Source organism: Bombus flavifrons, chromosome 5 (assembly GCF_040668555.2).
Source record: "Bombus flavifrons isolate JBK064 chromosome 5, iyBomFlav1_principal, whole genome shotgun sequence".
In the NCBI taxonomy this organism is placed as follows: Eukaryota; Metazoa; Arthropoda; class Insecta; order Hymenoptera; family Apidae; genus Bombus; species Bombus flavifrons.
Window position 1 is genome coordinate 11,583,472 of NC_138446.1, and position 25,139 is coordinate 11,608,610.

Sequence of the window (25,139 nt, forward strand, 5' to 3'; positions counted from 1 at the left end):
TCACTTTTCGTAGCAAAGTTTAACGATACAACTGATAAATCAAATTAAAAGTAAAGAAATTTAAACACGGTGAAATCTTTATTGCGTCAATTTTATTTTGCATAAAAAGCATATTTTTCAGATATTTCGGTGTGTAACCAATCAGCCAATCAAAGTCCTTTCATCCATATCGACATCGACTTGGCGAATTGCATATAGCATGCATATAGAGAATAGAGAACCATACGATAGAGAGCGCATGCACGTGTTACAATTTAGCTGACATTGACTGGAAATTTCCCGAGAGAGGCGACATAGTCGCGTCAGGTGGAAGGAAACATTTCCTCTTTGATCCTTAGGATATCGTCAGGTGTCTTAAACTAAATTTGGACAAATCGTGTTAGTCGATTCGATATATTATAATTATAAGTAAGTGATTATTACGCATACGCTTTAGCCGAATTCGTGGTACAAAAGTGAATTCTTCAAAAGAATAACAAAAATCCATTCAGCCTCGAGTACTTTTTTACGTAGAGACATTTATTATTGTGGACACTTTGAACACTCAGTGAAAAATTGTTTTAGTGAACATACTTGAAAGAAAATATTGGCTGATTTACGTCTGTGCATGTTCATGTATGCTATATGTATGAGAATTGGTTCAGAAACGGAAGAAACAGTTATTAAGTAGAAGAAAGAAGGATAGAAGCAGTAGTTGGAACATTGAATACAGGAACTTAATTTCTAATTTTTGCAAACTAACGGGTTAGAGTACGGATTAAGTGCTATTTGCGTGTTATTTGTCATTGAAACGGCTCAACATACAGGTAAGTATTATTTCGTTCATATTTCTGTTTTAATTTACTAAGTTGTTTTAATTTGGATTGCATGATGGATACGCATAAACAAGACTAATAACTGATGATGAATAACTAGTTTAATTTAGTCCAAAGAAGTATTAGTTTTATTGGATATATTGTTTAAGTATGATATAGTATATAGATCAACATATGTAAAGACATAAAAATCTCTCTTGTAAATATTTTGTTCGTGCAGTGAAACACTTAATGGAGACATTAAGTTAATGGTATAATCTTAAATGGGAAATGGGATATAAATTATCGATCGTTAACATCGGTGAATGTCGAATCATCGACGTTGCGTATGACTGTATGTATGCACATACTACGTGTGTGTAAAAACCGTTCTACCAGTCATATAAAAATGAAAATTCATTGGAAATGCTTAGAAAACCTATTTATTAACACTCAAATCAAACTCGAAATTCGAGATATTGATAATGTGTTATTATATTCTATGTTTTATACAAATTTCATTTATGATTAAAACAAGTAATCCATATATAATTCTTCCACGTAATATCTATTTTCCAAGTAATTCTAATCTTTAATTCTTAATTTTTGTTTCTAATGCATTTAATCATATCTTTGTTAGAGCTACTAGAGAAAATATGGTGAAATTTCTCGCATGGAGTTTTATTGATAGGAATTAAGTGATAATTGATAAGGAATGATCAGTTAACGTCGCGTAATTTAGTAAGGATTATAAAGAATTATAAAGGATTATTGGTATTATAATAATGGAAAAGATTAGAAGAAAAGATTAGAAAGATAAAAGTTGCTAAAGAAAATCAACTGATATGACAGTACATCACTACATGCATATAATCCATATAGTGCACTTTTAATGATAACGGGAGTTTCCGTTCCCGGAATATTATCGTTATCTTCAAAATAAAAATATCCCAACTAATTCAAGATAATTATTTTCGAACTATATATTATAATAGTTGACATGTAGAGAAGACGAAAGTAATAAGCGAGATATGATAAATTTTTTTTTTACAAGGGGTAATATTAGTAGTTTATCACAGACAATTATAATCTGTTTATGAAAAAAAAAAAGAAAAAAAATGAATGAGTAGAAAAAGAGGGAATAAAAACAGTATCTATCGATGATATTTTGTCGATTTTGTGAGAGATTTTCGAAAATAGGAACTGAAAATAGATTGACATTTTTTTTTTTAATTTACAAATTATGACGATATTCTCACACACAGGTAGTGTTGGAAGTATGTAAACTAACTTTCGGTATTATCAATGACTTTCATGTTACTGAAATAGAAATGTATTTTAAGGAAGAGTTTTCGAGATTCTATTGAGTTGGCAAAGCGCCAAATATCTACAATCTATACTAGCCAAAACTATCCTCGTTGGAAATGTATTTTACAGAATTGCCAAGTAAACGAAAAATGTTGCTGATCTATCAAGTATGTACTTACGTACATATTAAAATTTTATGTGTCGCATATGTGTATCAGAGATTCGATTTCCTAGGATAAAGACACTCGTAATTTACTCTGCCTGTATTGATTTTAGTATTTCTTGCTTCAAATTTTCTTACCCTTTTCTAATATTACATCGTAGAGTTATCTATACATGCTTTTCAGCGATGACCAAAACAGACCTACATATGAGAAAAAGTATAGAAAAAGTGTATCATTTATAAGAATTAGAATATACGTATCGTAAAGTAGTGTCAAACTAATCCTCCCTAAACAATATCGTATTTAAAATTAAGAAAAAAGCAAGGGTAGTTTTAGTAAGTACATGTTGTTGCTCTGTTGTAAGTTTTTCTGTTATAAATCTTCAAAAAACAAATTTTATATATCTGATACAAAAACTGAAAAATGTACATATAATAAAAAGAAAAGTTTGAAATGGGTTACTCCGTAAATACAGAGTGTAGCTTCCGTGGAAATAAATGGATACTACGGAATTTATAGTAAATGAAAATTATTGAAAAAAAGTAAACTTTCTGAAAGAGGATAACCAAAGTTTTGTTGGAGTTTAGTTAGGGCATGAGCGTTGGTTAGATGGTCAAACATAAAATGTACCATAAGAAGAAGGAGAAAGAAAAATATGTAGTGGGAGCATAACGCGATGAAAGGGCAAAGAGAAAAAAAGAAAATAGTGGAGGAGTAAAGATGTACAAAGCTCTGGATAGTCGTGTAGCGGGATGAATCGTGAGGTAGCAAGACGGGATGAGAAAGTAGTCACAACGATATATAGGTGTAATGATAGTGCAGCCATTGATCGTCGTCGACAACGACAGTGGTAAGATGACGAAATGACGAGATGATGAAGCTGTGAGACGACTACATGCGAAAAAATTCAAAATAGCAAGATATAGGGAAGTTTAATGGAAGACGGCAAGAGACAATAAAATAGATAGCTGTTGAAAAAAACCGACGTTAGTAAGACAAGAATTCTTCGATATAGCTGTTGTGAGAAAACAAGTACTTAGCCTTTGTATGTATGTGCATGCATATACACACGTATACGCGCACAGATACATCTTTTCATCTTTTCGAATATTTCGTAGCTTTTTATTCCAACAGATCTGGTTTATATAGCAATTGTGATTGCTACAAAAATTGAAAACTAATTATAACGTGCGACTGCGCGAGGCCAACGTGTATTAATCAGAGTTAGTAACTGAATGTTATATATACGTATCAAGAGTATTGGCGGAAGGTTAGATGTAAATATGAAATAAATATATTTATTAATATGTTTAAGATAGGTAAAGTTTATTTATCTGATTGGTAGCGATATTGGTTGGTTGCAATCATTAAAACAGAACGGATAATTATTTGCAAATAGAGCATAAGTGAATGATATCTATTGTTTGTTGATCGATCGATTCAGTATAATATGCGCAATAACAAGGTCTAGTTTCGCATTACCTTTGATAGAAGAGTATGAGTATAAGAATCTACGCCTTCGAACTCGACCGCAGAGGTGACCTCTGATCAGTGATATCAATAATTTACCAGATCGGATTCGCGATACATCAAATTTCAATTTGAACATTGTATATGGTGCGCGCACGTGAACATGTGGGAAGATGGGAGAGAGAAGGAACATTTTAACCATAAGTAACATCCTGATCAATGTATACAGTACACAACATACAGGACGTGTATATAGAAGAGGAATCACGAAATCAAGAAGTAGACATATTAATTTCATATTCTGAACTTAAATTACATTTGTAAGGATATTTGTTCTTCTATTTGCATACATACGTATATACGTATATAGAATATATCCGTATAAGTATGTCGTGTAAAAATTAGCATTGATCGAGTCTCGAATAAAGTCGAGTTCACATTTAATCTTAATCTGTTGGATCATCTGCGCAATACCTTTGTTCCCACTTTTATTTTCTGTCTATGGCGATCTCTTCCTTCACGGTCACAGTTTATCTATTGCATTAGACGATTAAGTAGATTTTACGCGCGTACATTTTACGTAATGAATCAATGGAGCGCGCGCGCGCCCGCGCGCGAGAGCACGTCCGTGCGCCCAAGTAAGTACATTCGATTTTCGTATTTCGCACACGGTGTATCTATGTATCTCTGCGCGGCTCCCATTTTGGTATAAAACTTCTGATTGTAACAATTCGATTAATTTTTAGCAATTAATAATCACTTTCTTCTCTCTATTAGTTTCTTCTTCTGGTATATAATCTGTTTTTATTTTTTCTTTCAGTTTCTCCAGACACAATACGATTACACTTTCTTCTACTTGGTGTTTTTCGTTGGGAGTGAAATTCTTAAGATTTACTTTAAAATCAGTGGAAACTTTTAAATAGTAACCATGCACGAGGCCGAATCCTGGTCTTTTCCTCCGAAGCAGGCTCTCTACGATCCAACACTTGAAAGGGATGCTTGCGGTGTTGGATTCATTGTTGCAATAGATGGGAAAAAGTCGCATAAAGTGAGTTACCACGCGACTGTGGGAAATCATACACATAATTTTTATCATATTTCATTAGTCATAGCTCTGCTTTTTGTGTCAAAAAGTCTATCCGTTTTATTTCCCTACTAGACATTTTTAATAATACACATTTTTGTCTTGGTGGTGCAAATCAACTGAAACATATTTCCTTTTTCTCCTGTTACAGATCGTTCGCGATGCAGAAATTCTCTCGGCACGTATGAACCACCGTGGTGCTTGCGCCTGCGATAACGATACCGGTGACGGGGCCGGTGTTCTTTGTGCAATTCCACACGAGTATTACGCCGATGAATTGCGGTAAGAGATAACATCGAGATTCGTCAATCTTCCATTCCTTTATCATTCTGTGACGTATTAATAAAACGATGCGTCCAAGAACGCGTGCGTTTAATTTCATAATTCGTACAGATCGACGGCGTAATTCTAGGTTATCTCTCTTTACGTCAACGAGTACATCATAATAATGCGTGTTTACCTTCTTATCAACTATATTATTATTATTTAGATATTTTTGTTATTATTATTAATAAATAATATCTGACTATATTGCCTATATAACCATGACTGTTTAATTCTAAATAGCTACGATGTAAACTTATATGTATATTCATATGTAGTAAAGTCTTAAATTTTCTCTTTTTTCAACTACTTATCGGTTTCTTTTGTTTTGAAAGATCTTCTTCATATGACGTGCGACAGCAGATTAAGTATATCTATTTTATACTCAATAAGTTAATTTCACCATGCGGAAATAGTCACTAAGGTCAACAGTACATATTCGCTATATGTATATGTGTATTTGTGTCATAGATAATAATCGCATTTGTATTACAAATGGGAATTCCGACTTGCCATGCCATTGACTATTGCACAATTTTTGGATCTGAAATTGTACTGCAGGTTTAAAGCTTGATCTCCCAACTAATTTTTCTAAGAGTGCCATCTTTTCAAAATTTAATCACTTCAGTGATATTGATTATTCTAATTTAGGGTCCTATTAATGACGCTTTTAGCACAGTTTGTCTAGAGAAAAGGGAATGTTAAGAAAGGCTGTTCTTGCAAGTATCGTATCGATATATGTACTTCAACTCGTAATCCGGTCTGTGCTTTGTTATCTATCCTAGGCACGCCTGACTAAGCCTAAATTCATGCTTAAGCATTTCTTCTCATTCTTAACTTCATCAATTCCAAAAGGGAAAAAAGTAGACGCGGACAAATGAATATCTGAGTGTTAATTATATTGAAATTTGAACGGACAAACAAAATATTGTCAGTACTTCTATTAATACTAATCATCAGAGTTCATCATCAAAGCGTCATCAAAGTTTATACGCGTTATATTAAATAATATTTTGCACAAAAATCATCACTTCAAATACATGTACCCATTTTATTTTTCAGCGAACGACAAAATGTCGAATTACCTCAATTCGGTCGTTATGCCACCGGTATTCTATTTCTTGATCAAAATTCTCATCAAGAAGCTGAGGCTGTTTTTGAAAAGTTAGTTGAAGAGTGCAATTTAAGGGTATGGTTTATATTATCTTTTTCCAGTCACTTTCTCCGATTCATTGCATTGCATGAAGAATTTCTCTGACAACGGGTAAAAATGAGACACGTTGCAATAAATATACTATCTTCGTATTGCAGCTAATTTGTTGGCGAGATGTTCCAACAGATAACACAAGAATTGGCCAAGTAGCACGAAAATGCGAACCTTACATGCGTCAAGTCTTTGTCACTGGTGATCAAGACGATATTAATCTTGAACGGCAAGTGAGTATTGTTTCGGACAATGTTTCTCCTCCGTGTCGCGTTCGCTGAAATTATTAATTATTACAATTATATGTTGTTATATAATATGTATATTGTTATCTATATTTTTATTCGAATTATTAACTTAAGTTGTGTAGTAGTACTTGCATGTAATTATAATAAGTTTGTTCTTCCTAATAAATATTTACGTTAATAAATATTTAAATTAATTTGCACAGATAGATTCGATTGAGCAATCAAAACTTTAAAGAAATCAAAGAAGATATAAACCAAATAAGATTGTTTACAGCGTTCCAATATTTTGATTTTCCGTTTAGGCTTGTAATATCGACTTATCGAATTGCAATGCTAATCTTGATTTTCATTGCAGGTTTTTATTTTGAGAAAAAGATCGTCTCATTCCATACCACGACCAGGGATTAGATACTATATATGCTCACTTTCTATACGAACGGTTGTTTATAAAGGACAATTGACGGCGGACCAGTTGTGGCTCTATTTCCTAGATTTGAAGGTGAATTCATTAGGGTGTATACTCATATATATATCATGATTATTATCCTAACTTGTACATATTTCTTGTAGTCTCCAAAATTTGAAACCTATCTGGCATTAGTTCACACAAGATTTTCAACAAATACATTTCCTAGCTGGGAAAGGGCGCATCCTCTTCGGTAAGCATTATTAGTGATCATAAACTGCTATATACGTACACAGCATTCACGGTGTTCTGTGTTTGCAGATTGTTAGCGCATAATGGTGAAATCAACACTTTAAGAGGAAACGTAAATTTAATGAAGGCACGAGAAGGAGTGATGAGTAGCAAGATTTATGGGGAAAAATTGAAACAACTTTATCCAGTGGTAGAACCGAACCTCTCGGACTCAGGGGCCGTTGATTGTGTTTTGGAATTTTTAGTAATGGTAGGACAGCGGTCTTTGCCAGAGGTATGTGGAACGTTTATGTGTAATTGATTTATTCACATCGATTGACAGAAATGTAAAGGAAATATACATTTAGGCAGTAATGACAATGGTACCAGAAGCATGGCAAAACGATTTAACGATGGCATCTGAGAAGCGCGATTTTTACCATTGGGCTGCTTGTGCGATGGAACCTTGGGATGGCCCTGCTCTTTTAACCTTTACAGATGGACGCTATGTTGGTGCTATTTTAGACAGGTAAAATTTAATAATTAATTTTCACCATTCTTTTTTCTAGAAATTTTGTTTATTATTTCACTTGCTCGTTTTCCTGTAGATTCACTCAGTTGTATGTATTTAAAACCTTGATATGATTTGTATGTGTGTCATAGGCATTATTATAGAAAACATATCAGCTGAAAAAACCTAATGGCACACTGTCATAATATGTTTTTTGTTCTTCTCCTTTTACAAAAAAGAATTCAAAGTGTTATTTGAAGAAAACTGTCATGAGAATGATGTACATAATCAAATATAGTAAATGGTATGTATGTGATATTAATTTTAACCCTTTGCACTCGAGGACTTTTTCGGTCGGACGTAACAGCTACTCCGGATGATTTAGCGTATACGTGACGCGTATCTTACAGTTAGCGTAAACTGATTTTATATGCAAATTAACTTACAAAAACCTTATATTCTTATAATTTATCTATATTTACATCTTTGAAAATATGATTTTGTAATATTAATTTCTGTATTTTTTTATATGATAATTTATAAAGCATTTACAAAGATGCATTCTTGAATATAATTGATCTCATTTTTCAACAGTTCAAAATCAAGTTCATCTTCATTTAAGCTAATTTCACTTCCGAAAACCATTTTTTTATGGTTTCTAAACTATAATACTTTTCCCATAATCGTCAAACCCGAACTAGCGTTGGAGACGTTGTCAGAACCATAGTTTCGGAGAAATATGGGATTAAATATTTTATCTCTATTTTAAAGTCTAACACTTTACATTTCCTAACACAAAGAACACAAAGAGCTAAGGAACCAATTTACGAACCAATATTGCACTCTCATCAATTGGAGATGTCGAAATCTAGTATAAACAGGGACTGTCTTCTCTGGCTCGTCACTGGAGTTGCAGCACGGAACGCCGTGGTGACTGAGAGTCTCTCTCGAGTGCAACGGTTAAGACCAAACATCTATGTACACGTTCTCTTATGTATTCTCTTATGTATATTCTCTTATATGTACGTTACTCGTCTTATACGGAAATTTTCATATAGAAATGTTTTCTTCGTATGTATAAACGTGTAGAGGTATGTAAAATAAATTTTTTGACACGTTTATATTTGTACCTACTATTATCTTTCAAAACACTTATACACATACTTTTCATTTATATACATACTTACATATGTATAATATTTATGAAAGGACTTGATAAATGATAAACATGCATTATTAAGATTCAGCAGGGAAGTAGGTGAACGTACTTAAATTTGTTAATATAACACGATAAGAATGTTTAGAGAATGTAATAGTATACTATTAAAAAAAGAATATCTTATAGATAAGGTACATATGTTACAAATTACAAAAAGAATCCATTGTCTACCGAATCTATGTTTACATAGATAGAAAATGCATCGTTGTTTCTCATAATCGACTAGTTAGTGAACAAAAAGGACATTTGCTTCGCTAGGTATAGAGGAAGAAATATTAAGGCAGTGTGTGTATGAGTGAAAAGGATTTGAAAGTGGAAGGAAGAAAGTATAACAGATGTATATTGACAGGAAGGTAATACGAGAAAACGAACAAGAAAATAAAGTCACAGTTAATACTAATATGTGACAATGAGGTGGTAATATAAAAGGCGTCTGAATTTTTGTTTGACAGAAACGGCCTGCGCCCATCGCGCTTCTACGTCACTAAGGATAACATGATGGTGATGGCGTCCGAAGTGGGCGTCTATGACACTCCGTCCAACAATGTAGTCTTAAAGGTAAATGAAGAAATATACATGGCATTGATCAGGCCTAGCTTCTGAGGAAATTTCACAGCAGCTTTTAGTTTATAACAATCAATCGGCTATCCATATGCTTTTTCTCTATACTGTTTTTAATATACAGAATTTCAGCTGCGAAAGATAATACTACATGTGCACAAGGAGGAAAGCACTTACTGAACACAAATTAAATATTGTACTTTTACACAGAAGTAGTAAAAGGCCGCGACTTAAAGCATATTGATGAGTGATTGATTCTTTCCATAGAGCTGTATGTAATATGACACAAATTTACTATCTGACCTTTTCTTCCGATCAAATTCTGATTAATTCGCTGTGCTCTCCTCCCCCAGATTTGAAACTGCCGATGATTGAAAAAATGTGAAAGTGTGTGTATGCATGTCTATGTTTCGTATTATGTGTGTTCTGCTTTTTATAAGCTTCCTCGATAATGTGCCCAATTCTCTTTAAAAAAAGAAAAAGTCAAGAAAAGAGAGAAGAATGAAATTGCGCGTATAGCTAATGTAAAATTAGAAAATAGTTCATAAAAGACAACAAACATCCAACAACTGGATGTTTTATGACAGAGCATTTTATGAAGAGCATACGACTATTCTTATTCATTGTAGAATAAATCTTCTAGGAGGATTAGTTTGGTAAAAGGAAATAGATATCCAGTATAACAGGCATCTATTTTATATTTTATTATATATATTATTTTAGATTTTATAAATACAAAATATCATTCCTTCTTTTATTAATTTTTTTAATGTATCATGTACATGATACATGATATGTATCATGATATATAATTAATCATTAGAAATTACATTTGTATGAATTTATGGGATTATCTTACAGTGTTGTTATATAAATGTTGGATGATAGTAGATATGATTTGACAGTTGAATTATTTGCACTTTATTCTATTTTACAGAGCCGTTTGAAACCCGGCAGAATGCTACTGGTTGATACGCATGAGAAAAGGATCATAGAAGATGTTGAACTGAAGTTGCAAATTGCTAGAAGTAGACCACATTCCAAATGGCTAAAAGATCAGGTATTCTTTTTGTTTTGTTCTGTTTCGTCATTGATCGTTGTGATTGTTGATCATCCTTTTAAAGTTTCTGAAATATAGCTAAACTAAGAATCAAATATTTATGTGAATATGCATTGTAACCTTTAACCTTTAGGTCTATATCAAGATGTATTTAATGAAAAAAAAATTTGTTTTTTCTTTGCAAACAATCCTATATGCTGTGATCATGCTTTGTATTACACATAGATGGTAAGTGTCGTATTGTCTCATCATTTCTTCAAATAATCATACAGTATGCTCTATATTTACACATTGAAATTACTTTATTTTATAATTAATTTTAGTCTGATTCTACAATATTCTTAAGTAATTTTACACATATAATAATATTAGTCTGATCATAATTTACATGATAAATAGTTTGTACAAAACAAATAAATCTTATTCAGTTAAACATGCTTACTTTTACAGATTACAATGGAAGAGTTACGTGCTGCTGACGTTGATTATAAAAAGACACTAAGCGCTGTTGAAAATGGTTCGATCGTGGACAAAGAAGTAGCTAAAAGAAAAGCGATGAATGATGCAAATCCAATATCTACTGTAAATCGAGTTTGGGGAGGCGATAAAAGATTATCCCTCTATGGATACACCCTTGAAACCATTAATTTGCTTCTTCTGCCGATGATGCAATCTAAGTACGTAGCTTTTATATTTTAGACTGTTAAAATTGTAATCAATAAACGAAGACACGTGTATATATTTACTAGTTACACTATAGATATATTGATCATACAACACATATTATGTTACATATAAATTGAAATTGTAAAATTCTTATATAGGAAAGAAGCACTGGGTTCTATGGGTAATGATGCGCCATTAGCTTGTCTTTCTCAATTTCAACCCCTTATCTACGACTATTTTAAACAACTGTTTGCTCAGGTAGGAATAATTTATGAAAATAACTGTATAGTTGATATTTAACTGCAATGTATTTTAACATGTACATTTATACTCTTTCCTTAAAATTTATTCTTAGGTGACAAATCCTCCGATAGACCCTTTCAGAGAAAAAATCGTAATGTCAATGCTTTGTCCTATTGGGCCAGAAAGTAATATGCTTGAGCCAAACGAACTGCAAGTACATAGATTATTTTTACGACAACCAATACTTTCCTTGGATGATCTCGATATAATTAAACGAACGAATTATCGTGGTTGGAAAACTAAAATAATCGATGCGACATATCCTGTGCAAGATGGTCCACCTGGATTAGTGAATACACTAAATCGTGTCAATCAGGAGGCTAATCAAGCTGCAAAAGAAGGTTATCAATTTATCGTTCTATCCGATCGGCTGAGTAGCCCGGAAAGGTGAAAATATTATTTGAGTGATTATACAGATTTGCTAGTCCTATGATGTGTAAAATAATTATTTAATAATATAATGTTTCATTGCTATTACTAGAGTGCCTGTAAGCAGCTTGTTAGTCTTGGGCGCAGTGCATCACAATCTAATCGAAGAACGACAACGTATGAAAGTTGGTCTCATTGTAGAAACTGCTGAAGCTAGAGAAATACATCATATATGTCTGCTACTTGGCTATGGAGCGGACGCCATTTGTCCATACTTAGTATTTGAAATGGCAAGAAATCTTCGTATGGATGGTGTACTTGATTCGTCATTAACCGATAATGCTTTATGTGCGGTAAGTTCTTTTTTAATATTGTGGTGCAGTCACGATTTAAACCTTTATATTATTTAACGATAAAACAAGTATGAGAAGGAACGGGAATGTTGACGACGATGGTAATAATCATAATGATGGTGGATAAATATGAATAAAATATCGTTACAGAACTATGCGGAAGCAATGGATAGAGGAATAGCTAAAGTAATGGCAAAAATGGGAATCTCTACGTTACAATCGTATAAAGGAGCTCAAATATTCGAAGCAGTCGGTTTGTCAGACGAAGTCATCAATAAATGCTTTAAGGTATGTATCATACGAATCGGAAAAAAAACGTTTAATAATGATCTAAAACGATGCGATCGTGAAAGATACGAATGATTAAAAATTGGATCCAATTAATGAATGCAATTACTATGATTCACTAGTTTTAATGACGTAGTCTTAATTGTTTCTATCATTTACTTTTATTGTACATATTTAACCTTTTAACATTTATTGCATATTACTTTCCATACAGGGTACACAATCTCGTATTGGTGGAGTTACTTTTGATATTTTGGCAAAAGAAGCATTTGAAAGACATCAAATTACTTATTGCACAAAACCTATGGATATGCTTGTTATTCGCAATCCAGGAGTCTATCATTGGCGATCTGGTGGAGAAAAACACATAAACGATCCTGATAGTATTGCTAACTTGCAGGTAAATTCATTTAATAATATATTTTGCAAAGTATTGATAATATACGTATATTTTTTATTATGAATGGATAAAAAAGAAGTAATTGCTATTTTTCCAGTTTCTGTATCTCTTTTGCTTCTTTTTTAGGATTATGTAAATTCTAAGAACTGGAACGCTTATGAAAAATATCGAAAAACTACAATGGAAATGATCAGGGCATGCACCTTACGTGGTCAATTGGAATTAGTACAAAAATCAGAAAAATCCATACCCATTGAAGAGGTTGAACCAGCATCTGAGATTGTGAAACGATTTGCAACCGGAGCTATGAGTTTTGGAAGTATTTCTATAGAAGCGCATACAACATTAGCGATTGCGATGAATCGTATTGGCGGTAAATCGAATACCGGCGAAGGTGGTGAAAATGCCGACAGGTATTTACATTCTAAATTTATGACATTATATCTTTTTTATAAATAGCATATTGCATGTATACACACGACAAATATAATAATATCCACTTAATTGTCGCATGTTCGGATTTTCATTTCGACTGAAGAAGTAGATGTTCTGGGAGTTGCTGGGTGTTATTTCTATTAAATCCGCTCATTTCTTGGATGTATCGGAGTGACGAGAGTAACGAGAGTGAAAAATGAGATTGAATGAGAATGAAATAGAGAGAAAAATTTGAGTATGGTGTATCATATACCCATATCTATCCGTGCAATTCAAACTCATCCAAATATGACGAATATATCATGTTTGATATCTTATTCATCAGAAAATTCTCAGCAGCTTGATTGTAGTAATTTGATACTTATAAAGTAAAAAATATAAACATTTTAGTTTTCTTATTTTATGACTCATTCCTAGTTGAAATAACGTCAATCACGAGTTAAATAACATAGTGCTTGTTCCGTGGAAGCGGTCAAAGGATTGGTGGGGACAAATTTGTGATAATTAAGTCGGCAAAATTGCAACAGTAAACCGGGTATTACTGTAGATTCTCATATTCACGCACACACTCACTTAAATGCGTGCGTATATTTATTTTCCATTTGCCTATAAAAAATCACCTAATAACGTAAAGTAAAATTCGTTATTTAGGTATCTGAATCAGGATCCAGAGTTTAACAAACGATCATCTATTAAGCAAGTTGCCAGCGGTCGTTTTGGTGTCACTTCGAGTTATTTAGCAAATGCTGATGATCTTCAAATCAAAATGTCACAAGGTGCGAAGCCAGGAGAAGGCGGCGAGTTGCCTGGTTATAAGGTGAAACAGATCTTTATTAATTATACCACAAGCATAGTGTACACAGAATAATGGTCGAGTTGTAAAAGCTATATAATCTGTATGTAGGTTACTGCTGAGATTGCTGCAACTAGACATTGTGTACCTGGTGTAGGTCTAATTTCACCACCACCACATCACGACATTTATTCGATCGAAGATCTTGCGGAATTAATTTATGATTTGAAATGTGCAAATCCAAATGCTCGTATTTCTGTCAAGTTAGTGTCAGAAGTAGGAGTAGGTGTAGTTGCATCAGGTGTTGCAAAGGTAATCATACTTAGAAATAGTATATCTTAACTTGTCGAGAGCAGAGAATACATTTTCAAATACATTTTTCTAATCATCATTTTTATCTTTTATCTTCTTTCCCTTCTTTTTACTATGCTGTCTTCTATTATGGCATACATTATACAGGGGAAAGCAGAGCATATCGTAATATCTGGCCATGATGGTGGAACTGGTGCTAGTACTTGGACAGGAATAAAATCCGCTGGTTTACCTTGGGAATTAGGAGTTGCGGAGACCCATCAAATTTTAACCTTAAATAATCTTCGATCACGTGTCATTGTACAAGCAGATGGACAAATGCGTACAGGATTTGACGTAGTGGTTGCGGCTCTTTTAGGTGCCGACGAATTTGGCTTTAGTACTGCGCCATTAATTTCCATGGGTTGTACTATGATGAGAAAATGTCATTTAAACACTTGTCCCGTGGGTGTTGCAACACAAGATCCAAAACTTCGAAAAAAATTTGAAGGAAAGCCGGAACATGTTATTAATTTTTTCTTCGCATTGGCAGAAGAGGTATTTGATACTAAGAATAGAAATAAGGAATTCCCAACAATAATTTCCCAAGCATCTTTGTTATAGGAAATATCCATTGAATCATGCAAGATACATTTTTTTGTTAGGTACGTTCTCACATGGCCAGCCTTGGATTACGTAAATTTCAAGATCTAATAGGTCGTACGGATTTGTTGAAAGTTCGCGAAGATATCTCAGTAGAGAAGGCTAAAACATTAAAGCTCGATAATATTTTGCGTAATGCACTTGAACTTCGTCCTGGAGTAAATATTCAGGGAGGATCGATGAAACAGGACTTTCAACTAGAAAACAGATTGGACAATCATGTCATTGAATTAGCCATGGATTTATTGAAAGGAAAACAGAAACGTGTTGATATTGAATTAAATATTAATAACGAATGTAGAGCATTTGCGGCAACATTAAGCTACCATATTTCAAAGTAAATGTCTTTGTCTTACGTCTTTTGGTAATTGCGAATGGTTTCAACAATTGTGTAATATTTCTCTTTTTTTTTTTATCGGTAGATTATATGGCGAAGTTGGTTTACCTGAAGGTAGTATCAACATAAAAATGAAAGGTTCTGCAGGTCAGAGCTTCTGTGCTTTCATGACCAAAGGCGTTCATGTTACTCTCGAGGGAGATGCCAACGATTATGTTGGCAAAGTAAATATGTTTTTCTAACTGAGCTATTTCAGATCATCGGTATTGTACATATTATGCGTCATATACACATTTGGTACACATTCCTATAATTTTTAGGGTTTATGTGGAGGAGAAATCGTTATATATCCACCAAAAGATTCTACTTTCAAGTCCGAAAATAACGTAATCGTTGGTAATGTTTGCCTTTATGGTGCAACTTCTGGCAAAGCATATTTTCGAGGAATCGCTGCTGAAAGATTTAGCGTCCGTAACAGTGGCGCCATAGTAGTAGTCGAAGGTGTCGGTGATCATGGGTGCGAATATATGACTGGCGGCTGTGCAGTTATTCTGGGTCTTACTGGTCGAAATTTCGCAGCTGGAATGTCCGGTGGGATAGCTTATGTCTTAGATGTAGACGGATCGTTCAAGAGGTAGATCACTCCATTTTCTTCTTCCTTTTTTTTTTTTTTTGTCATACATTATATATTTATTGTGCATATATTCTTAATCAATTAATTTTTCATACACAGTAAATGTAATCCTGAAATGGTAGAATTGCTTCCTTTAAGTAAGCAAGAAGATATTGCATATGTGAAACAACTTTTAGAAGAATTCGTTGAGAAAACTGGTTCTTTAATAGCTGAAGATCTTTTGATGTTGTGGCCTGAACCAACTACACGGTTCGTTAAGGTAAATGATGATTAATCAGTCATAATTATTGTGAATGTATTGATATTCTAATTTTTTCGAAGGTATTTCCGTATGAGTACCAGCGGGCATTAAAGCAAGTCGAAGAAGCCAAACAAACACAACCAATATCGAATGGAAGTTCTCAGACGGAAAACATCCAGATCAAAGATATTGAAGATGCTATTGTAGATACTGATATGGAGCAGCAAAAATTGGATAAGATAAGGTATGGTTCTCCCGACTCAGTGATGTAGCTAAAAGCTCTTACTCAGAATTTAAATCGTACATAATTATTTCAAATTTTTAAATTGGTATATATATATTATTATATATTATTATTTTAATTTTTAGAGGATTTATTAAATATAGAAGACAAATGGGAATTTATCGGCCAGTTGAAAACCGAATTACCGATTGGAATGAAATTTATAACTTTCAAAAGGTTCGTAAAGGATTACGCGTGCAGGCAGCAAGATGTATGGAATGCGGTGTACCATTTTGTCAAAGTAGTCATGGTTGCCCTCTAGGAAATATCATTCCTAAATGGAATGATCTTGTCTTCCAATCGAATTGGAAAGAAGCTTTAAATCAATTGTTACAAACTAATAATTTCCCAGGTTTGTACAATTAAAAAAGTAATTTGAATGGTAAAGATGAGGCTTGCAGTTAACAACGTCTATCTTTTAAGATTATTAAAATTTTGAATTAATACGTAATAAATATCGTATGTATATTTAGAATTCACTGGAAGAGTTTGTCCAGCTCCTTGTGAAGGTGCCTGTGTATTGGGTATATCTGAACCAGCAGTTACAATAAAGAACATTGAATGTGCGATAATTGATCACGCATTTGAACAAGGTTGGATAGTGCCGCATCCACCAAAAACTAGAACCGGTCGACGAGTAGCAGTAGTTGGCTCAGGTCCGGCTGGTTTGGCGGCAGCTCATCAATTAAATAAGGCAGGCCATTTGGTGACTGTTTATGAAAGAAATGACCGAATTGGAGGTCTACTGCAATATGGTATTCCGACTATGAAGTTATCGAAACAAGTTGTTCAAAGAAGGGTTTCTCTTCTTGCGGCGGAGGGTATTACATTTAAGACTGGCGTCGATGTAGGAAAACATATTTCTGCTAATGTAAATAATGTTTCAGTTTTATTTACGTAGTAATTACGTTCATACTTGTAACTTATTCCTTGATTTTATGATTGTTATCTTGTTTGTATGTATTGATCTTTTGTATGTATATATATTGTAGGAATTACGGGAACAATATGACGCAATGTTAATATGTACTGGCGCAACTTGGCCAAGAGACTTACAAATACCAGGTCGACAGCTTGAAGGAATTCATTTTGCTGTAAGCTTTTTGGAAAATTGGCAAAAGAATCAAATGGGGAATAACGTTCCACTAGATATGCGTTTAATAGCTAAAGATAAGGATGTTATTATAATAGGTGGTGGCGATACTGGTTGTGATTGTATAGCTACGTCTTTGCGACAGGTAAAATTTATATCTTTAGTACAACTTTATACATCTAAGAAAATTTCGAAGTAATTTGCTGTAAATTTATTGTTTGTTCGAAACTGTAATACGTATAATAATTCAGTTATGCTTCTATTGATGAAAAAGATGAAATGGAAAGAAAATACAATTTGTTGAAATCACGATACATTCTACATTATGTATATTTTTAATTACTATCATGTAGGGTGCCAAAACGATTACAACTTTTGAAATTTTACCCGAACCACCAAACAAAAGAGCGCACGATAATCCTTGGCCTCAATTTCCACGTGTATTTAAAGTGGATTATGGCCATGAGGAAGTTTCCTTGAAGTTTGGCCGAGATCCCCGTCAATTTAGTACATTGAGTAAAGTACGTAAAAATTCTTATATATATATGTTCCTTTACTGTTTTCCACTCTTCCTTTCACGTTCATTTATATATTTCTAATAGGAGTTTTTAGACGATGGAAATGGCCACGTAAGTGGTATTAAAACAGTGTCAGTATCGTGGACAATGGAAAACGGACGCTGGAAAATGGAAGAGGTTCCTGGGACAGAAAAAGTAAAAATTATAATTTGTGACTTATTGCGTCTTTACTATCTTTTCTAATGCCTTGATTTTCATTTAGATATACAAATGTGACCTAGTTTTACTCGCTATGGGTTTCTTAGGTCCAGAAAAATATATTGCAACAGAATTAAATACGAAAATGGATGAAAGAGGTAATTTCAAAACACCAGTTGGAAATTACAAGACAAGTTTAGATGGAATATACGCAGCAGGAGGTAAGTTTTTACGTTTTATTTGTATTACCATCTTTTACATCCAATAACTATACATCAAATAGATCCTCGTTTTCTCAAGTCACATTTCGTGCATTTTATTACCTGATTAACGTGTTATTGTTATTCCACATAGATTGCCGGCGTGGACAATCCCTGGTAGTTTGGGCAATCACAGAAGGTAGGCAAGCTGCAAGAGAAATAGATCTGGCCTTAATGGGGGAAACTGGTCTTCCTGTATCCGGTGGTGTTATAACTGGCGTTATGGCTTAAGATGCATACGTTCTAAGTGTAGTCGATCAGAATTCGGCTATTTCTTTCTACCCTTCTCGTTCCTACCGCGTTTTTCTTCTCTTTTTTAAACTTTTTCAGTGATTAAACCGTGCAAAGTATGCGATCAGTGTACCGGTAGGAGAATAAGTAACATGTAATGAGCAAGGAAGACATGCGGTCAATGCGTGAACAAGGAAATCAGTATTATTTTATCGTGAGTGTATATCGTGAAAGTATTCGCGATATCGAAAAGGTCTTATCGTCATTTGTGTTCATTCACGCAGAAGCTCGAATTTAAGAATTACAGTAGGAAAATGACAGCTGCAGTATGAGAAATTTGCATTTTTGTTTCGAGTTGTCATCTCGTAAAATATTTGTTAATTTCTTAAAAAAAAAAAAAAGAAAATGGTATAACTAAGTAATAGTACTGTAAGTCGAGTTGACTCGAAGAAATAATCGTAGATACATTGTCGAATCTACCTCGTATCTTCTTTTACGTCTTTTGCTTGTTTCATGAGGTAACTTGAATTATTCTATGTGATTAAACTGATTTATATAAAAGGTCATATTGTACGATCAATACAAATTAAAAAAAATAAATGTTTGTTAAATATTTCTGTTACAATAAAAATCAAAGTAGAAAATATAAATTGCATTTCGAGGCTCATGTTAAATAATGTAAAAGTAATGTTTCGTATTTAACCTCGTAATTTTCTTTTTTCGACCTATGCTTCGTAAATTGTAACATATATACATGCATGTGGGTATGTATATATGTATTGTTTCTGAGTTTAAGATATTTATTTATAAAAAAAACACGAACGATGATGATACACATGTAATTTCCTTGATTGTAAAGAAATTCCCTGTGCCAACAAATTTTATTTATTTGTTGCGCACATATTATTGTACATTCTATACGAAGAGAAAAAAAAGAATACTTCAAGACAATAAATATATAAAGAAAGAAATAAAACATTTAAAGGTTAAGTATGTGTAGTTGAATTTTTTTATAGTTGTTACATATCATACTCAAATCAGTATGCATAATGTACTATAATAAATACGTACCATATCTTAATATTAAACAATTAAGCGATTTAAAGAATGACTAATTACAATATCATTGAATATTCTTCTATAGAATAAAGAGAAAAAGATGAATGAAAGAAGTATAAATTCATTAAATTTGAAAGAAAATAGTATATATAATTGGCTGGAATATCAATTTCTCAGCATGTTTTATTTGTTTCCATCTGACGTTCAAGAACTGAAATGGCATGATTTCCTACAGGACCAATTAACGGAACATCAAATTGGTTATATTCGCGAAGAAATTGTTAGCACAGCAATCGCAAATGTGCTTGAAAAATATTATTTCAAAAAGAAACTGTTCCAATTCAACAGTGAATGTGCCCGTGTGGTTTGGCTACAATTGTTCAATGCGAGTATCCTTCATTTTCTAACTTTTCTAATTTTTACCTACTTCCTCTCTTTTTATTATAGTGGATATTCTTAAGATTAGATCCTTATTGGAGACAGGATACAACTGGAAAAGCGATACATTTGATTGTCGATATCGAACCGCAACCTTCGTCTGTCGACTCTTGGATATTTGGGAAGGTATCGCAAATTTCTATCCAAAAATCAACACCTACACTAACATGTATTCCTCCATTACCATCAATAACTGCTACGAAGCCATTGAATAGAATCACGCAAAAACAACAAACAAAATTAAGATATATTAACAAAGAAAAATTAAAACAAAAGAATAAAGAGAGAACGATGATATCTTCTGAAATAAAAAAATCATGTGAAGTAGTTAATGAAAGGAAAAAATTAAATGGTTACTCGAAAAACGACAGCTATTTATCTATGCCTGAACAACATACCATAGATTCAACAGAAAGAATATATGATCAACCAAATAATTTCAAAGAAAAGAATAAGACTGACTTATTGGCAAAGATTTCAAAGCAAAATGGCAACAATAACGATGATAGCAAACAGGAAAACATAACAAATATTCGGCAATTGTCGAAAAATTTAAAACAAAATAAAATGAAACTCTTGTCATGGGGAAAGGAAACAGCAGCGAAGATACCACTCCAACGATCATTGGAGAGGTAAAGTTAGTTAAAATTTCGCAAAAAGTAGAAGAAAGAGGTGGAAAAAATATTTTGTAGAATTTTATAACAATTTTTAGTAAATAAAAGAGAAGGAACTCTCATGTAAGATGTATCATTTTGCAGGATAGAGATCTTGTGCACAATTTTACCAGATCGCAGTGACTATCCTGAATCGAACACTTTAAATGTGAAACGAATGAAATAAGTATGGGTAAATAAAACAAATATTTTTTTATAATTTTTTGTTTATTGTTAAGATCACAAATTAGAATCAACATCACATATAGGCGGTATTGAGCTGAAGAAAAACTAGATGTTTTATATACAACAATTTAATCGATAAAAGGATCTATGTATATGTTCGATGTAATGGAAATTTTACAAATGAAAGTTGTATATGGAGTAAATTTTATTAAGAAGAAGAATATACGAATGAACTTAAATGAATATGAACTGATGAAAGAAAAAAAGAAGATGAAATGCATATCAGATATAACGTTCAAAATTTGTATTTTCCTCAACTTTTCGCCACATTTTTTCTAAGCAAATAATATTTAACAATATATATCAAATATAAAAAATTAAATACATGCGCGCGCGCGCGCATACCCACACGCTCTCTTTCTCCACACACACATACACACACTATACTTCTAATGTCTTTAATGAAGTACAAAATATATGTAACAGCGTCTTATACTCTGATTACTCCTACGTAATCAATAGAATCAGATGTTCTTTTTTCTTTTAATTTCTTTGTTGTTATAACAAGCGTAGGGAGAATGTTTTGTTTTCAACTACTTTTAATTCACGAAACTTGTCCAAACATAATTGTTCTTCGATCTATATTCGGTGTGCGATTCAATATCTCAGTTTCTTTATCGTTCCGAATACTTTTACACGCGTATAAATATTATCTTGAAATTCTAACACTGATCAGTCTTATAAAGTCATACACGTGGTTGCTCCTATATATTTTTTCGTTTTCTCTTCCAGTCATTTTAAATTTCATAAACGAAGCTTATTTGATTAAAATAATATAATTCTATAAGATGATAATAATAATAAACCGACAATATCATAATTAGACAAACTGTTTCTCGGAATTATAGATATTACAGATATTGAAGAAGTTGCATGTATGTCCAATCCTTTAAAATATTATTGTACAGATCCCTATTTTATGTCAATTGTGTTTTTTTGTTTTATTACTATCACAACATTGTCACCAATCGATATCTAAGAGTATTACGATTTTTCATACAAGAAAATCACATTGAGACATTGAAAATGAAAAAATTGAAAAGATGGGTTACATGTATGTGTATGTGTATACAGAAAGATAGATAAATTACATCAATTGATAATTAATTAATAGATAAAAAGGGATACATCATAGAAGAAAATTAGGTCAAGTGAAATTGTACAAATCTATTTGTATCAAATGAAATTACTTTAGATATCCATTGGCATTTTTGAAACTACATATCTATTCTTATTACTACTTCTATAGTTTAATTACTTTTATTCTTGTTACTAACCAAGAAAAGTTGATTTAAATTTTATCGCATTATTACGTGTAAACGCAAACAAACTACTGTTACAAATCTTACATACCAAGTCATTTCTTCGTTAAACGAAGATACTGTTTACATCTCTTGTGAGAGAATGTCTCCCTACGCAAATCTAGAAATTTGTATTACCAAATATTTTTAAAATTAATTCATAAAACACACTATCTACATTATTATAGAAATTCTAACCTGGAGCATTGATTGATCAGATATGTTTACACTTACATATAAAGAAACAATGATATTTAAAATGAATTACAAATGTCAGGCAATATTCAAAATCTAGAAATCACGTAAAGAAACTTTTCAGCCTTAACGATACTACAAATCTTTTTATGCTTTACTATCACAATTGTCAAAACGCATAGATTCTGCTTCTTTCTCCCTCGCTCTTCTCTTTACATTATACTTTACTTTTCTGCTATTCATTCCTTATGTTAGCTACCATTAAATGAAATATATCGCGAAATATAAGCACATCAGAAAAATTGATCTGCTTATTTCGTGTGGAAAGTAAAAAAGGCCACATTGGAGCCTACTTATAATTAGAGGAGCTTCGAATAATCACAATTATCAAGATAATCAAGCAATGACTCCTGGACATAGTGGGATCATTCATTGCTGATACGATCTATATAATTTCTTTTTCTCTAAAGTGAAATCTCTACTAATCATAATAGTACCTCCCCGTGTAAGATTTCTGTAAAGAAAAATAAATGAATTAAAATGAATCCAGTTTATCTCCGTTAAGTTTAAAGGGAGCAATACACGACTTACTTCAAAAACTGAGGTAACAGAATATGCCAAGATGTATGATCTTGTTTCAAAGTCAAATAAAGTTCAAATGTTGATACTGTATTAGGATCACATTGTATCTTTGACAATTTCCTGCATACACTGTCTGTTTCGAAACTAATAAATAAGGTGCAACCTCTGTAATAAAAATAGCATATCCATAGAAGACATAACATACTTTGAGAAAAAGTAAGAAAACAATTATTAAATAAGAAAATAGCTTACCTAAGACCGCAAGGTTCGTTCTCAGCCATACTAAGTACAGTTTTAGCAATTCTAGGTAAAAGATCAGCAGGTAACAGAACTTCCCCGCATGCTAACTGTACATGTTTTGCTCGCCTAAGTTCAACTTCCAATCGTTTTGCTAGAGCCTGACAAGCTCCGTCAAATTCTTCGGCCACTGTTTCGGCTAAACACGAAAAATATACATTCCGTTAATTACGATTATCGCTACTTACTTGAATGAATAATTATGATTATCACTATCATTGTTACGATTCTCACACTTGTTTTACAGCGAGACATGTTTTTAGATATGTATCCATCTAGCTGTGATTACTACTTGCGCACGCGTACACCAAACACCACAGACTATGTCTATATCTGCGTAAAGTGTACGTGCCGGCCGGTCTTACCGGCACCAACTTATTTAAGTAGTTATAATTTATTCGAAACTAAATCGTTTTATGTTATACGTCTATGTAATTATTATTATTATATTGCTTACTTATCACTTTCTAGTTAAAGAAATTCCTTCTTTTTCTTCCTTTCAAAAGAGAAAGAAAAAGAACAACAAAAATTAATAAAAGGAAATATTACATTCGATTCTATGCAATCATATGTTCCGTATGACCATGATGTAACCATAGAGATGTAATTAATGATTGCATAAAAATTATGGGAAAGAAATTAAACCATAAAGTAATACTCTCCGAGAGTATAAAGTACATGAATAAAATTTAAAAAACCGTAAAATATATAATTTAAATATGACATTTGCTTATTCGTTTATTCTATGAAAAATCAGCTGATTTGGAAAACCAACTAAAACAACTTTATATGTAGCTGATATCATCAATCGATCGTTATCCGTTAAATGTATAAGCAAGATATGATATAGTTAAAATAGAGAAAAAAAAAGCTCGGGAAGAAACGTTTAAGTTAACACATAGAAGTGATTAAAAAATATTAAGTAGATTTACCTCTCGTGTTATTAAAATTCACATTTACAGGACATGGTAAAACCTCCATATTTGAGAGATATTGCACAGACACACACAGAAATACACACAAAGAGTCAGGGAGACACAGAACACAACTAATAATGTCACAATGACCTTCTTATAATATACAATAGTCGGATTATTTCTTCAGCGCTACGAATATATTCCGAGTTTCGATATTCTATTTTCAATGGTGACGATTTAACAAGTTTCGTAATGCCGGCAAAATGACTTTTCTCAATTGTTTAAACAGGAGCAGCGATAGCAGTCACAGTCCTTTCTCCTCAACTTTCACTGAAAGCTTCAACACTATACTGACAAAAATAACATATCTCTCTACTTATACTCAGCATCGACACAACTGATTTGCCGACCTGATGACACGGCTTTTGTATGATTCTCCCCTCCCTCTTAACTTTTCCCTCCCACTGTTCTTTAACAGACCGCCTAGCAACACCAACTACGTGACGTTTCG

At 32.7% G+C, this 25,139-nt stretch overlaps 2 protein-coding genes and 1 long non-coding RNA gene across 9 annotated transcripts; 1 reads left to right on the forward strand and 2 right to left on the reverse strand.

The window, feature by feature from the left end:
- Nucleotides 1-72: 72 nt before the first annotated feature.
- LOC138179527 (uncharacterized) lies at nt 73-3,920 on the reverse strand. Its single transcript, XR_011173075.1, has 2 exons — nt 3,749-3,920; nt 73-359 (listed from the first exon to the last, which is right to left on the reverse strand). It is a non-coding gene; the product is annotated as an uncharacterized LOC138179527 (long non-coding RNA).
- Nucleotides 3,921-4,236: 316 nt separating this feature from the next.
- Nucleotides 4,237-22,262, forward strand: LOC138179516 (uncharacterized). Of its 7 annotated transcripts, none has more exons than XR_011173071.1 (35): nt 4,237-4,374; nt 4,557-4,784; nt 4,972-5,102; nt 6,207-6,333; nt 6,456-6,581; nt 6,952-7,095; nt 7,167-7,255; nt 7,324-7,528; nt 7,602-7,762; nt 9,416-9,521; nt 10,462-10,584; nt 11,035-11,261; nt 11,409-11,508; nt 11,606-11,940; nt 12,035-12,275; nt 12,426-12,563; nt 12,778-12,963; nt 13,090-13,376; nt 14,050-14,215; nt 14,303-14,503; nt 14,651-15,040; nt 15,148-15,482; nt 15,568-15,706; nt 15,803-16,116; nt 16,216-16,375; nt 16,438-16,601; nt 16,727-16,992; nt 17,114-17,511; nt 17,633-17,878; nt 18,087-18,254; nt 18,336-18,446; nt 18,514-18,670; nt 18,804-19,925; nt 20,085-21,069; nt 21,196-21,305. XR_011173071.1 is itself a non-coding variant. In XM_069112368.1 (32 exons), exons 1-32 carry the CDS (start codon nt 4,665-4,667, stop codon nt 18,938-18,940), a joined length of 6,198 nt encoding a protein of 2,065 aa, XP_068968469.1. In that variant the 5' UTR covers nt 4,649-4,664; the 3' UTR covers nt 18,941-19,930. The 7 variants fall into 7 exon arrangements, 1 of the variants encoding a protein (XP_068968469.1); XR_011173068.1 differs by lacking the exon at nt 4,237-4,374 and adding an exon at nt 4,381-4,442; XR_011173070.1 differs by lacking the exon at nt 4,237-4,374 and adding an exon at nt 21,360-22,262 and having other exon boundaries at nt 4,649-4,784; nt 21,196-21,283.
- Nucleotides 21,566-25,037, reverse strand: LOC138179525 (protein charybde). The gene is made up of 4 exons (XM_069112379.1): nt 24,644-25,037; nt 23,667-23,850; nt 23,424-23,579; nt 21,566-23,346 (listed from the first exon to the last, which is right to left on the reverse strand). The coding sequence occupies exons 1-4, from the start codon at nt 24,690-24,692 to the stop codon at nt 23,262-23,264; spliced, it is 474 nt and encodes a 157-aa protein (XP_068968480.1). The 5' UTR covers nt 24,693-25,037; the 3' UTR covers nt 21,566-23,261.
- Between the last annotated feature and the right edge of the window lie 102 nt (nt 25,038-25,139).

Bases quoted from the DNA above. Each gene is read 5' to 3' on its own strand.
- LOC138179516 (XM_069112368.1), top strand. From the start codon at position 4,665: ATGCACGAGGCCGAATCCTGGTCTTTTCCTCCGAAGCAGGCTCTCTAC. The intron at 7,256-7,323 runs GTAAGCATTATT...CTGTGTTTGCAG, and splicing joins GAAAGGGCGCATCCTCTTCG to ATTGTTAGCGCATAATGGTG. The intron at 11,262-11,408 runs GTACGTAGCTTT...ATTCTTATATAG, and splicing joins CTGCCGATGATGCAATCTAA to GAAAGAAGCACTGGGTTCTA.
- LOC138179525 (XM_069112379.1), bottom strand. From the start codon at position 24,692: ATGGAGGTTTTACCATGTCCTGTAAATGTGAATTTTAATAACACGAGA. The intron at 23,851-24,643 runs GTAAATCTACTT...TTTCGTGTTTAG, and splicing joins GAATTTTAATAACACGAGAG to CCGAAACAGTGGCCGAAGAA. The intron at 23,580-23,666 runs GTAAGCTATTTT...TTTTTATTACAG, and splicing joins AACGAACCTTGCGGTCTTAG to AGGTTGCACCTTATTTATTA.